This window comes from Cnephaeus nilssonii (genome assembly GCF_951640355.1).
Source record: "Cnephaeus nilssonii genome assembly, chromosome: 20".
NCBI lineage: Eukaryota > Metazoa > Chordata > Mammalia > Chiroptera > Vespertilionidae > Cnephaeus > Cnephaeus nilssonii.
Window position 1 is genome coordinate 18295664 of NC_137091.1, and position 15176 is coordinate 18310839.

Here is a 15176-nt window from a genome sequence, read left to right on the forward strand (position 1 = left end):
TTTGTTTCCTAGGACAAGAGCAGATTTGAGATAGTACCATTCTATTCAGTACCAAATAGCTTTCAGAAAGGAGGGAATGCAGGAGGTTGAATGGTCATACTGAGAAAGAGATGCCCAGGTCCTAATCCTGGGAACCTGTGTAAATATGTTGGAAAAAGGCATTTGCAGATGTAATTCAATAAAGGATCTTAATATGAGATCATTCTAGATTACCCAGGTAGGCCCCAAATCCAGGAACAAGTGTTCTTGGAAGAGTAGATGACCCCGGAAGAAGAGGAGATGGCCTTGTGACAATCAAGGTAGAGACTGAGTTACACAGCTCCAGCCAAGGATTGCCTTGGCTTCTCCTCCTTACCTTCCTGATTCTCTCTGGCCACTTGCTGGCTTACAATTTTAGCCTCTATCTGCAATGAATCTACCAACTCTACCAGTCTTCTCCCATTTGCCTTTCACAACAACCTCCATTATTTTGAGTGGATAGATGGACTTGAACTTCTCCACATTCCTTTGCAAATGAAGTTAGCTTATTTAAAAAATATATATATGTATATTGATTTCAGAGAGGAAGGGAGAGGGAGAGAGAGAGAGAGATAGAAACATCCATGATGAGAGAGAATCATTGATTGGCTGCCTCCTACATGCCCCCTCCTGGGGATCGAGCCTGCAACCCGGGCATGTGCCCTGACCTGGAATCGAATAGTGGCCTCCTGGTCCATAGGTCAACGCTCAACCACTGAGCCACACTGGCCTGGTTGAAGTTAGCTTCTTTATAAGAAATTCAGAGCTCTCTGCTTTATGCTTCTCTAGTCCATCCCCATAACCTGAGCCAAGGCTCTGGAGTGTCTCTCTAAGTGACTTCTGCTGTGGGAACTGAGGGTTCTGTGGAGGGGGAGATAGTAGCCTCAGTCTTCCTGGCTACTCTCTCAGCAAGAAATATCCCCCTTGACTATGTGCCCAATACTATCATAACACTTTTAATGTTTTCTCATATAATATCTTAATTCTGTAAATAACATGTTACGTTCTTGAGTTTCAATTTCTGCAGGGATAAAATGAGGTCAAACAAACTGATCAGGATCATGTAGGGTGTAGGAGGCAAGGATGGAGCTCCAAACATCATTTACTGCTAACACTATATTATTCCCTTCACTCTTCAGTAGCTACTCTTCAGCTCATGGTCAGGCTAGAAAGAGATCTAAATCTATAAGCATATAATCATACCTTATTTCAAATAATTATACCTTATTTACCGAATTTACTCAAGTAGATAAAGCATGAAATGTAAGTTTCTTATCTTAAGGTTAGGTGCTATACTTTTAAATAAAACTTTTCCTTTCATCAAAAGTTGGAGGTGCATGCTTCCTCTTTGAATGAAGAATGGATTAATCCATTAGATATAAGATAGTAAAAGAGAAGGGATGTATCAGGTGACATATTTAAGGCCATTGGCTTGATTTGGGGAAAGTGAGATTATGTTTCATGACTGAGGTGGTTGGAATTCCAGAGGAGAAAATCATCCACCCTTAGGTAATCAAATTAGAATGCTGCAGAGTAGTCATGCTAGTTAACCAAATGTAAATCTTGTAGCGTTGCCAGTGGGGTTAACCAAGTATAGATTTGTAACATGGCTCTGATCATTTGGTGGGTGCTTTAGAAATACCATCATAGTTAAGAAAAAAACACACACAGTGATGAGTGTTTGAAGGTTTTAGAGATATGAATGTAATCAATTATCAAAAAGCAGATTTGATATATCAGATGCAAGTTGATTTCTTTACATTCAGAAGTCAAACGCTTCCCCCCTCATGGGTTGCTGATAAATATTTAGTGCCACAGAAGCACAAATAAATAATTGGCCATCCCCAATGCATTCGGCATAATTTACAAGACATCAAAAGACTCTACAGTCAGAGTCAAACTATTGTATTTGCTACAAATAAAAAATCATCACATCGCCCAAGTCAGCAATGTATTAATGGACCAGATTGTGTGTGTGTGTGTGTGTGTGTGTGTGTGTGTGTGTGTGTAACTTTTTAAACTTAAGGGCTTGAGGATTAAGGATTATGTATTAAATTATTTGCTATTGGGATTGACCTGGAAAGATTAGAAGATTATTATCTGTGTACACTGATGAAAATCTTTATGAAAATGAAAATATTAAAATGACTTGGGCTTATTTTATCCGAAACCACCCCAAGGTCAAGTTTTAATAAAAAATAAAATTCATAAAAAATGTGATCCCCCATCTTTAAGATTATTATTTTTTAATCATCGTTAAGGACCAATTAACAATTGATTTGGTTCTGCCCTTATGCTGGGTTTTTGTTCATCTTTAATAGATAGCCTGTCAAACGAGGGATAGCACAAAATTGGGTTGTATTCTACCCAAGATAAACAAAGAGATAAATCTTTGTTGCATACAGCATTTTTTTTTTATTTTGTCTAATGGACTTTATTAATAAAATAAAGCTTTCTTCATCAGGGAAACCTTTTAATGATTCAGAGCAAAGCTCCAGCAAATGGTGTTTGGAATAATAATCTACACTTTTTTTAAGCAATGAAGCCCTGGCTGTTTCTTTCTCACTGAGTGGTCAGTCAGACTTCATAGCCACCATGTTGAAACCACCCCCATGAGGGGAGTTGAAACTAAACACCCATGTTTTCAAGAAGAACGTTGAGTTGCACGTTACAATGAAATGCCCTCAATGCTGATGTTATCTTTTCCTTCCCATAGGGAACCACAGTCAGATATCACGAGTACCTGTTGCTATTAAAGTGCTGGATGTCAATGACAACGCCCCTGAATTCGCATCCGAATATGAGGCATTTTTATGTGAAAATGGAAAACCCGGCCAAGTAAATATCTCCATGTTGTTAATGCTGATATGTTTGTATGCGACTGTCTCATATTTGACTAACCTGCATTAGAGTGTGCATCTGCCTTCTTTTCAGTCCACAAAGTCACAGGCAAGAAACCTCCGGGTGGAAACAACAGAGAGGGAGTGTTTTTCTTTCTGAGATGTCGGTTCTAGAGACATGGGACCAGATTGGCTCAGGGAGTGGAACAGCCTGCTGTGCTGTGACCCCAGAGCCCAAGAACTAGCTTACACTATCCCGGGGTATGGAGGAGAGCAGGGGAGGGGCCGAAAGGGTAACCTTCAAATGACAGGAAGCAAGGGGAAAGCTCATGGGGAGGGAATGCTTGGCTCATGTCAAACATAGAAATAACACAGAATAGTGGGACCCAGGTCAACAGGGTGTAGGAAGTGAATTTTGAAATCTGTAAAAATGTAGTTAGTTCATTTTGACATAAGATAAATAACGGGTCTTAGACTTGTAACTCTAGTATCTGATAATTGTGTGTTGATGGAATTTTTTTTTTTACCTGTCTCATGTAGTATAAATAGGAACAATTGAGAAAGGGGGTGAGTTAGAGGGCAGAGAGGTAAGGAGGGGGGAGGGAGAAAGGAAGGAAGGAATGGAGGGAGGGAGGGAGGGAGGGGGAGGGAGAGAGGAAGAAGGGAGTAGGGAGGAAGGGAAGTTGTGAGGGAGGGTTAGAGGAAGAGAGGTATAAGCAAGAACAAAATAAAACAAAACCTGCTATACTTTGAATGTCCAAATGGAAATAGTGTATGTAAAGTTCTAAAAACCCCAAATGTAATAGATTTATCTGAACAAGGTGCCAAAGTACTGTATGTTTAAGAAATTTATCATTTTTCGACTTACTAATTTATTTCTGGATGGTGACATTTTAATTTAAATAAACAGCAGCTGACAGCATGACACTGGAGTTGTTAATCCAACTATTCTTGTGCCTCATGTGGGTGTTAGGAATTAAACTTACTATTTGCCGAGCAGTTTACCTGACAAGAGTCAGATTTTTTTTTTTTCCGCCAAAAGAAAGGATTAGCACTGTGGCTCTAGACTTTTCATTTATTACAAAAGATTAGTGTGTTACCGTCCTTTAAAAACAGTGGACATTTTCTCCTAGACTACTCTCATATATCTGAACTATTAGCATCGTTTACCAAAATAACACACACACACACACACACACACACACTGAAATTGTAATAAAACTGATTAATTTTAAGCAACTGGACAATATAAGTGTTGTTCTAATCAAAGCATTCACCTTTCGCAGTGCTACACTCTTTTTTTAAATAATATTCTAATATTAGTTCATATGTTTCTTAATTTTGTCATGTGGAACTGCTCTCTAGCATGTTTTGAACATTTTCATTTGTGATCCTTTAAGGATGGAATGTGTTTATATATACAGGGTGGGGGCAAAAATAGGTTTATAGTTGTTCATATGGAAATTAATACAGTAACACGAATAAACAGTGTTTCACATACTCACAACTGTAAACCCACTTTTACCCCACCCTGAGAAGTATGTCATATTTATTTAGCGAAGTTGGTGGATTGAATTGGCAGAGAGTTTGATCAAAATATACAAAATATATGCAGGTCCCTTTCAAGGCTATGTTTGTGTGATCCAGATCATTTCTGGGGTAATGTAGCCAATCACAGACTTATAAGCTTGTCCCTTTCAATCATACAGAATCTGTCAAATGCATTAGAATTTAAATAAATCGCCATTGTTCATGCAAAACTTATCGTACAAGTTGAGAGAGTCAATAGCATCAACATTGCAGAAATCCAACATTGCCTTCGCTTGTGACACTGACATGCATGCCTTCGGAACCCCAGGAATCTGGAGTTTTACCCGGTGGATTTTAACTGTTTCCAAGGTTTTAATGATTCCTCAGCAGTTCTTATCCTCAGGGGGAAAATCAGGTTGTTTCATCACCTTTCCTATGCAATATCAAAATAAAAGAGAAAAGTTAATTCTTCGTTTTATGGTTTTTGCAGGTCAAAATGACTCTTCTGTGAAGAGATGTTTATGTTGTATGTGTGTCTACTGCACGAGCTCATCCTCAAATGAATCTGTTTAGGCAGATCTGTTAAAGGTTCATTTTTACATGAAAAGATCAGATCTTTGGCTGTTCAGCATAATTTTTGGACTCGTTTATACACATGCAATCATTCACCTCCTGAATTTCCTCATTTCTTTGTGCGAGTCAGAAGTCATATTTGGTTCGTTACATCACTCCCAGTCACTTTCAATGGCTCAAGTATCTCATTTTTATATTTAACCTTTTCCAAAAATTCATTATTGTTACTTACACTAGTGTTCACTTATATAAGTTCAACATAGATAAAACTTTCAATCATCTCTCCTCACACCCCACAGACCACTGACTCGTTTTCAAATTAGAATGTTCATTCTCAAATGATCAAAAACAAATGTCAAACATTGAATTAGCACTAGAGTCGTAGTCACTCAATATTTTTCAGCAATTGATGTCTGCTTTACAACAGCCTCAGAGTAAGAAGTGCAGGTGACTTTGAAATCTGGTTTGCCTGGGAGGTATGGATTTAAGGCTAAATTCTGAGGGGATCAGCTTCTGGGGAGATAGTGCAACTGGAGATCATTAGCAGTAATCAAGGGCAAGCCATTCAGAATACCCAGTCTAAAGACTTCTGGACTGAGAGAACCTCAAAGAGGTTTTTAAAACATCTCATAAACTCAAAGCCAATGTCAACATGAACGTAGATAATTATTTTGTGCTTGAAACTTTTCCAGTGGATTGAACTCATCAACAAAATACTAAATAAGAAAGAAAAGGAAGGAAGGAGGGAGGAAGATATGGAGGAAGGGAGGGAGGGAGGGAAAGAATGAAAGGGAGGGAGGGAGGGAGGGAGGGAGGGAGGGAGGAAGGAAGGAAGGAAGGAAGGAAGGAAGGAAGGAAGGAAGGAAGGAAGGAAGGAAGGAAGGAAGGAAGGAAGGAAGGGATGGAGGAAGGGAGGAAGGGAGGAAGGAGAGAGAAAAAGAACGAAAGAGAAGAAGGAAGGGAGGAAGCCGGTTTCATCTTCTCTAGGTGTAGCTTTCCATTTCATGCCATATCTGTGCTGAAATTGGCAGATGTTCACTTTGAAAGTAGAGCTGCAAATCATATCAGCCCCAGCACCTCCTCATAATTCTGAAATGAAAGATGACTTTTTCTTGAATTTGTTCCCTTAAGAGAATAACAGCAACCCTGTGACACAGAGAAATTGTTCCCATTCCATATTATACAAAATCAACATGAATCCCTTCTGGTTAGAATTCTTTTAAATCTCCAAGATACAATTATTTAAATGTTAAATATACAAATTCCAGTGGTATTTTCTGATTACCAGTAATTTTTTAAAATTTCAATAGTTATAGGTAATTTATCATAAGTAAAAAGATAGAAGATGGTGCATAACTTTAACTTCTAATTTGATGATGGTATGATAGAGTCGTCTACACATTACTTGGCCCTCAGTTATCAGGAAAAATAAAAAGATTCTCTCCACTCACTTGACAACTCTAATTTCAAAATTAAAAAGCAAAATATATGCCTGCTATTTCCTTTGTCTAATGGGATGGTAGGTTTTGGACAGCCAGTCAATATGAATTGAACACTAACTATATGCCAGGACTTGACTTGGTACTGGGGATCTAGTGGCAAACAATGCCCTATACATCAGTCTTTTTCCCTCATGGAGTGTTCTCTCTGGAAAACACATAATAAAATTAGAAATTATAGGATTGCATGAAAATACCTCAAATCTTTGAGGCAGAAAGGAGTCTGAAGAGAGAAAGGAAATGGAGCTATCTTAATGACAAGACCTCCACCAGAGACAGGAAACATCTGTCAAGTATTCCAGAGGAGTCAGCTGGGAATAGCCCTGATGCTGCCTGGAGAGAGTGGTCATGTGGCTGGACAGGTGCAGGAGCAGGTAACAGATGTGGAGAAACCATCATTCTGCCCGAGAACACCACACTCGGAACCACATGTGAGAGAAACAGAACTTCAGTGGCCAGTGTTGGCCAGAGGGCCTTGCATCATTCTGTTCTCCATCTTGGTCTTCTAATACGAGCTTTCTAGGATTTTATTTGCGATACCAGCCTCTTGTATCTCATACAGACAGAATTGGGGTAATTTGTCCCAGATGGTGCATTGACACAGGGACTGAACAAAAATGTTGTATTTCTAGGAGTGAATCAAGGTCTCGTGTTGAGTCTCAGAGAATATTTGAGAATTATTGTTTGAGAACCCGTTAGGCAACAGACGGCTTCAGTTGTTTTTCCTCCAGGAAGGCGCTTCCCTGTTACTATAAATGAATCTAGTGGAGGCTAATTTAAGCTTCATCACCAGCTATAGAAATTGAGATGTGCTATTTGGAATCAAGTTAATTATGTCTGGGTTAAAAAAATATTCTGATTTACCTCTTTTAATCTCTTCTTTCTCTGATCAATACTGCAGTATATAAAGTTAGTTTATCATAGGAATATCACAGGCACCCCCCCCCCCCTAAAAAAAGAGAATAACCATTATTACTTCATAGGGATCTAGCCAATGCTTGGCATGTAATGCATAGTCACAGAATTTTAAAATCATGGTTGTAATTTACTTCATTTGGCAGTGACAAATATTTCAATAATTATTTTCTCAGATATTACCATGGAAACACTCATTCTACTCACAGACACGCAGTGCACAAGCTAACCCTCTTCACATGAAAAAATCATTCATCTGTTTATTGAACTGTATTTATTGTTCATCCTCAAGATGCTAAATATTCTCATATGAACCTGGAGAAACAATATGAGAAGGACCAAAAGTGTTCCCTCTTGTAGAACTGTTTTTAAAACTGATTTTAGAGAAGAAGGGCGAGGAAGAGAGAGAGGGAAACATCAGTGATGACAGAGAAGCATTGATTGGCTGCCTTCTGCACACTCCCCACAGGGGATGGAGCCTGCAACCTGGGCATGTACCCTGACCGGGAATTGAACCATGACCTCCTGGTTCACTGAGCTACGCTGGCTGGGCATGGAACTTAATAAGGAAGAGAGATTATACAAAAGTAAAATGAATAAATGATATGTTTACATTTTGAAAACTGGGCTGAAGAAGCAGTAATGCAACTAGTCTGGAGGAAACAAAGAAAAAGCAAAGATCTATTTTATACAATGTTGTCCAAGAAAGTTACCTTGTGAATGGGTATCATTAAAGCTGAAACTGAGCAATGAGAAAGGGCCAGGCATGCCGGGAGTGGAGCCGGACCTGCTAGCCCACAGGATAAGCTTGTGCCAGGACCCTGAAGGGAGAAAGACCTGGGTTTGTCTGAAGAATTGAAGACGTCAGTGGCTGAGCATAATAAGTGTAATCAGCAAGTATAATAATAAGAATGGAATAAGCAAGAATGAGATTGGACAAAAAGAGTTTTACATTTGAATTAAATGTATACACATACACACACACACACACACACACACACACACAGATGCACAGTTAGGCAGAAGGAGCATTAAGAAGACTGTACTTGCCCGGCTGGCATGGCTCAGTGGTTGAGTATCGACCTAAAAACCAGGAGGTGATGGTTCGATTCCCAGTCAGGGCACATGCCTTGGCTATGGGCTTGATCCCAGTGTGGGGTGTGCAGGAGGCAGTCAATCAATGATTCTCATCATTGATGTTTCTATCTCTCTCCCCCTCTCTCTCCCTCTCTGAAATCAGTAAAAACAGAAGACTGTATGTGCCAAAGATGAACGGTAGTCTGGTCTAGGTGGTGGCAGCAGAGATGGAGAGGAGGGATTACAACAGCTGCATGAATAAAATAATATACACAGACTAGAGGCCTGTTGCACAACGATTCATACAAGAATAGGCCTTCCTTCCCCTGGAGCCTGTAAGTCTTCGCTCCTGGCCGGATCACCACTCCTATAGCTCCCTCTGCCCCCCCCCCCCGCCCTCCCCATAGCAGGCATCCCACCCCACCGCTCCATGCCTACATATGCAAATTAACCCACCATCTTTGTTGGGTTAATTTGCATACTCCTGATTGGCTAATGGTTGTCACAGAGGTACGGTCAATTTGCATATTTCTCTTTTATTAGTGTAGATGTCTAGCATGTACTCATTATCCCTGAGAGGTTGGCGTGGCCATCACATGTCCCAGATGTGGGAGCTGAGGTTAGCAAAGAGAAAGGCTCTCCCCTAAGGCCATGGAACATGGCAGAAATGGGTTTCAAAGTCTGTTCTTGAAGGTGCCCAGGTCCCGGCACTTTCTCCCGTCTCACACTGCTTCCCAAGGGAACAGATTTTGAAATTCCATTGCCTGCGTCAGAAAAATAGTAATGAGAATGAGATTCTGACCCAGAGTGAGTATTTTCAAAAGAAAACAAAAATCAACTCCTGCGATCGATAACGCTTTATTCAAAAGCAGTCCATGAAAACTTAAGTGAAAATAAATAAAGCTTAATAAGAAAAGTTAAGATAATTATCTCTTGCTAAACACCAGCAATGAATGAGTTTGCTACTTCATTTATTTATTTTTCAGTTCTTGTTGGTCTTTAATAAATGCAAAACAATGAAATGCAATTACGGCATTTTATCGCCATCATGAAACAGTAAATAGAGGGGAAGTAATTTTAACTTCCCTGCCAGCAGGCACCTTTCAGGATCTGTCTGCATACACAAGAGGGAGACAGGGTTGGTTTTACAGCGGATGAAATTGATGGCCTCGACCAAATGCATAAAGCACTATTTTCATTTTATTTTGGCAGGAGTAAGGAGATGGTAAATTAGTGGAATGCATAAAGCAATATTTGAGGAAATCATTTGTAACAAAGCATATTTCAAGAGAGCCATTAGTGGAAGTGTGACTTTTCGAGCACAACTTTGACAGAAGGAAAAGCATAACTTTAAAAAATATCGTGGAAAATTTGACACTAGAACCATCTAAGTGTGAGTCACAGCTCTACCATTTACTTGTTTCTTATCTTTGGGCCTCAGTCTCTCTTAGTTTAAACTCTCATGTGTTAAGGGTATCTCATGTTGTAGGTGCTCGATGAATAATTGTTCTAATTAGCAGTATTTATTTCAACTAGTCTTAGTCTAAAAGCAAAATATATTTTAGTAGTATTGTATTTGTTGGCCTTTTTGTCTCTTTGTTTCATTATTTATTTTTATTGAATTTATTGGGATGACATTGGCTAATAAAATTTTTATAGGTTTCATGTGTACAATTCTATAATGCATCATCTGTATATTGTATTGTGTGTTCACCACCCCAAGTCAAATCTCCTTCCATCACCATTTATCCCCCTTCTATCCTCTCCTACCGCCCCACACCTCCTTCCTCTGGTAGCCACCATACTGTTGTCTGTGTCCATGAGTCTTTCCTTATTTTTCCTTTGCTTACTTTATTAGTATTGTATTTGTTGTTTTTATTTTTCTTGTTGTTATATCTTCATGAGCTTTGATTTGGAGCGAAACACATTAAATAATCTCTAAGTGGATTAATGTAACAGGACAATCTAGTCCCCTATCTTGGAATAACTCCTCTTCGGTCAAACATTTTCTTAGAGAATGTTTCTTGTAAAGCATTTACAAGTGTTTTATTTGTCAAGGGTGAGGGAAAGGGCCCCTCTTAATTCCTCCACATATGAATTGGTGAGTTAATAGAATTATTATTTTTTAAATCCACTAGAATCAACTTGTAGGAACACACACCATCTACATCTTTTTTGAGGTCACACTTGCAGCTTCTGTCTGTGGTAGTTGAACATCTTGTGTGAGTCTAGATGCCACATGTTTTACTCCGGCCCCTAACCTAGATGAGATTGGTGACCACAGAAAATGGTGCAAAGGATTATTTTAAATTTGGGGGCTGTTACAGATTGATGTATTCCTCTCGTTTTATTGTCAACCTACAAATTACTGAAGAAGAATGTAGGATGGGAGTGAGGTGGGCACATGTGTATGCTTGTTTGTTTCCACTTGGTCATGGAAGCCATGCTGATGAGCATGCCTTTTGGAAGAAAGTAGAATTGACACTAGATTGTGGAAGCTTTTATGCTTGCTGCTAGTGACATAAATCGGGTAAGATCTGGTACCAAGTGGAGCTGACATGTTATTTGAATGACAGAGAAGCAAAAAGAAAGTGTGATAACCAACATGCTATCTAGACACAGCACCTTCCCAAGGTCTTTACAAGGTCTTCCAGGCTTTTATGACTCAGATGGAGTTTTAGATGATAGTGTTTCTTTTTAAAAAAATATATATTTTTATTGATTTCAGAGAGGAAGAGAAAGGGAGAGAGAGACAGAAATAACAATGATGGGAGAGAATCATTGATCAGCTGCATCCTGCACACCCTGTACTGGGGATCGAACCCGCAACCCAAGCATATGCCTTGACCTGGAATCAAAACATGACCTCTTGGTTCATAGGTTGATACACAACCACTGAGCCACATGGGCGGGGCGATGACAGTGTTTCCTAAATTGAGTGCCTGAGAAACACTTGTAGGGTATAGAATGTCAATATATGTTGTGATACGGGGTGTGTGTTAGTGCATGTGTGTGTGTGTTTGACCTAATAAGTTTGGGAAACACTGTTAAACAAAATTAATTACTATTATCTTTGTTGGTTTTGTTTAACTGTAAGATTCCCTTGCATTTATAAGTACATAAGAGTCACCAAAGGACTATATGGTATTTGGCATCTAGCAAACAGATCTGATTATAAAATCTTTCAAATTTCCTTCAGAGAAAACTATAGAACTAGTGGTAAACGGAACTCAGTTGGGAAAATCCTGCTCCAGGAAAGTAAACAACAGGATACAGTTTCAGTGGAGGAAGTGATGTTTATAATGTACAGGAGGCATCAGGAAATATTGCTGCGAGGTAACAGAGTAGAAGATAGAGAGAAGATAAGAGTGCAAAGGCAGTTGAGACTTCAAAGCTGTGTTAATAACTGTGGGCTTTATCCTACTAATGAGGTTTTCAAAGCAAAGCGAGTGGTAGAGTGATTTAGAAAAAAATGATCATTTCAGAGGTGTACACAATACACATAAAACATTCAGGGTCCAGCAAAATGAAATACAGGCAGGAGGAACTGGAAAATCCAAATTTTGTATAAACACATTTTCCAGGAGCCCTTTCTCTGTATCATTTTACCTCAACTTAGTTTTAGTAAAGGGAAGGGGAGTGAAAAGAGACTGAAATTGCAGAGAATGTTGGAAGGGCTACAGTGAGTTTATGCAAGAAAGGCCCGGGTGTACCCCATAGGACTGGGGACTTCACTGCATGTTTAAAAGACTCACATACAGTCTCATCTCCATTCATTCCCCTGCTGTGTTTCTCTAGCCAGACCTCTCAGGTACATGCTCTGAATGGCCATCTAATGCTTTGTAAAGGCAAGGAATTTGTTCATGCAAAAAAAAAATGGGACATGGGGAAACACTTTGGGTAGAAAAATTAAAGTCTTGGTAAAGACTGGACTACCATGCAAATTATTTTTTAAAAATATCCAGGACCTATCTATTTAATGGATATGAATGGTGCTAATATGCACTATATTATACAGTATTGAAATAATTGAGAATAATTGGGCTATTGTGTGAATTTTAGTATAATTTCTCACATTCCCATTATTTTCTCCTTTTTGTAAATTTATCATCAGAGTTATAACTGGTTTGTATGCATAATTGAATGCATGGCTCAGTGGTTGAGTGTTGACCTCTGAACCAGGAGGTCATGGTTCAATTCCCTGTCTGGGGACAAGATCCCCAGTAGGGGGCGGGCAGGAGGCAGCCTATCATTGATTCTCTGTCATCATTGATGTTTCTATCTCTCCTCCCTTCCTCTATGAAATAAAGAAAAAGAAAAAGAGGTATAAGTGAGCATTTCAGGAAAGTTCATATTGCTAAACAGAAATAGGTAGGCAATGATCGGCAGAAGAAGCAGTAGAAAACCAAAAATCACTACTGTCTGTTCTGCACCACCTTTGACTTCCTCTTCTCTCCGTCACCCCCTTCCCATCACCTTCCAATTCACTACAGAAAAATCTCCTAAGAAAGAGAAAGTTAAGTTTTACCTAAGAAAGTGACTGTTGCCCTAGCCCAGTGGTCGGTAAACCGCGGCTCGCGAGCCACATGCAGCTCTTTGGCCCCTTGAGTGTGGCTCTTCCACAAAATACCATGACCTAGGCGAGTCTATTTTGAAGAAGTGGCATTAAAAGAAGTTTAAGTTTAAAAAATTTGGCTCTCAAAAGAAATTTCAATGGTTGTACTGTTGATATTTGGCTCTGTTGACTAATGAGTTTGCCAACCACTGCCCTAGCTGATTTGGCTCAGTGGATAGAGTGTCAGCCTTTGGAGCAAAGGGTCCAGGGTTCAATTCTGGGCAGGTACCTTAGTTATAGGGCCCTGGTCTGGGCACATGTGCATCAACCAATCCATGTGTTTCTCTCACATCAATGTTTCTCTCTGTATTTCCCTCTCTCTTCTACTCTCCTTAAAAATAAATAAATAAATAAATAAATAAATAAATAAATAAATAAATAAATAAAATAAAAATCAATGGAAAAATAGCCAGACACTTTTGCAATGGCAGAGAGGGAGAAACAAACAAAACAAAATAGGGACTCATCACCTCAGAACAAAACAAATCAATGAATAATATAGACAGGAACTGATAGGAGATATTCTAATAGATCCCATGATAGTTTTTTTGGTTGTTAACAGATCAAATAATCAGAAATGTATTTGTTTGCTGACTACTTGCCTTTTGAAAAGTTACTGACAGTAATGGCCTACAGCTATTAAATATTTTATAATATATTTTTATTGATTTCAGAGAAGAAGGGAGAAGGAGCGATAGATAGAAACATCAATGATGAGAGAGAATCATTAATTGGCTGCCTCCTGCATGTCTCACACTGGGGATGGAGCCCAAAACCCAGCATGTGCCCTGACCAGGAATTGAACCAAGATCTACTGGTTCATAGGTCAATGCTCAACCACTGAGCCACCCTGACCACTATTAAATATTTTTGAGTAAATATAAAATAGTCTAAAATAATGTTTAATAAATTCTGCTAATAAGTATCTAACTTAGGTGTAGTGTTATTGATAAACAATAAATAGTTTTTTTGAAAACAGAGTCTGAATTATGATATGGCCCCACGATGCTCATTGTTTTCTGTGTCATGCCTTCGAAAGGTTATTTCAAATCACTAGTCTCAGACAAACAGAGCCGTCTGCTGCCATAGAAACCCAAGCAGGGCCCTGGAATTTACTTCCTTTTCCCAACATCCACGTATACTTAGGTTTTCTGATAGAGAGGTATATGAGCTTTCAGCTTCCTTTTAAATTATTCCACAACAAATTACTAAACATTAGACTTTTCAATTGTATTCTAACATTATTGGTGGAAAGGAAAATATTTTAACTACATGCTTTACATGTACTCTAAAAAACCTGTGTACTCTCCAGAATTGTTTTTGTAATTTTCATGAAATATCTGTCCAATTATTTAAAAATTAATTGATGTCATAGTAGCTCTCCGTGGGAAATGTGTGCGGCCTTCCTTTGCCTTCTCTTCTGTGTGCCTGTAAAAAAATCTTGTGTGGAGGGACACTTCCTTGCATAAACCTGTTCTTTTTCTTCTATTGATTAAAGCTAAGTGTATTCAGATGTTCTTACATCAATGAAAATTTCGGCCTTTTTAAGATGGGCACCTAATGCATTTTAATGGCAGAAAGTCCTTCAAGTGATCTACCAGGCGTCTACTCTGAGATAAAATGACCAGACAGTGGCCATCTGCATGAAAATAAAACGAGGTGTCAAAAATGGTTCCAGCCAAAGAGTTAGCCATTTCCAGTTCACAGGCTATTCGGAAGTTGATTTACAGATTTACCGTTTCATCCCTTTTTCCGCAGCACATTATGCACTGAGCGTGGTGTGAGGTTGACAATGCAAAGGCTCCTAATGAAGAATAATGTGGGCGCTCTCAACACCAACCCCCTCCCTGGGCTCAAAACAGTTCTCAGACCTAGGCATGCAGCAGAAGCACAGTCCTAGAAGACTCTCTAGGATGCAGACTTCTAGACCCCGCCCTGACACTTGGTGGTTGAGTAGGCTTAAAAAAGGTGCACGTCTAACAGAGTTCTTGGCTTAAGTAAATGGTGGGAAAAACATGTCCATTGCAGGTGTAATGTTTGCACCAAACTTCTGAGATGTGGTATAACAGGCAATTATGCTCCTTTATTTGAGGTAAGCTGAATTATTAT

The 15176-nt window shown here is 39.1% G+C and overlaps 1 protein-coding gene across 1 annotated transcript in view; it reads left to right on the plus strand.

Moving 5' to 3' along the window:
• Positions 1-15176, plus strand: part of CDH8 (cadherin 8) — a gene marked incomplete at both ends in the record, with an annotated part of 304951 nt that overhangs the window by 247511 nt on the left and 42264 nt on the right. Inside the window, one exon of the mRNA XM_079759845.1 lies at positions 2735-2856. Within this exon, the coding sequence (XP_079615971.1) occupies positions 2735-2856 (122 nt within the window). The remainder of the gene's footprint in view (positions 1-2734; positions 2857-15176) is intronic.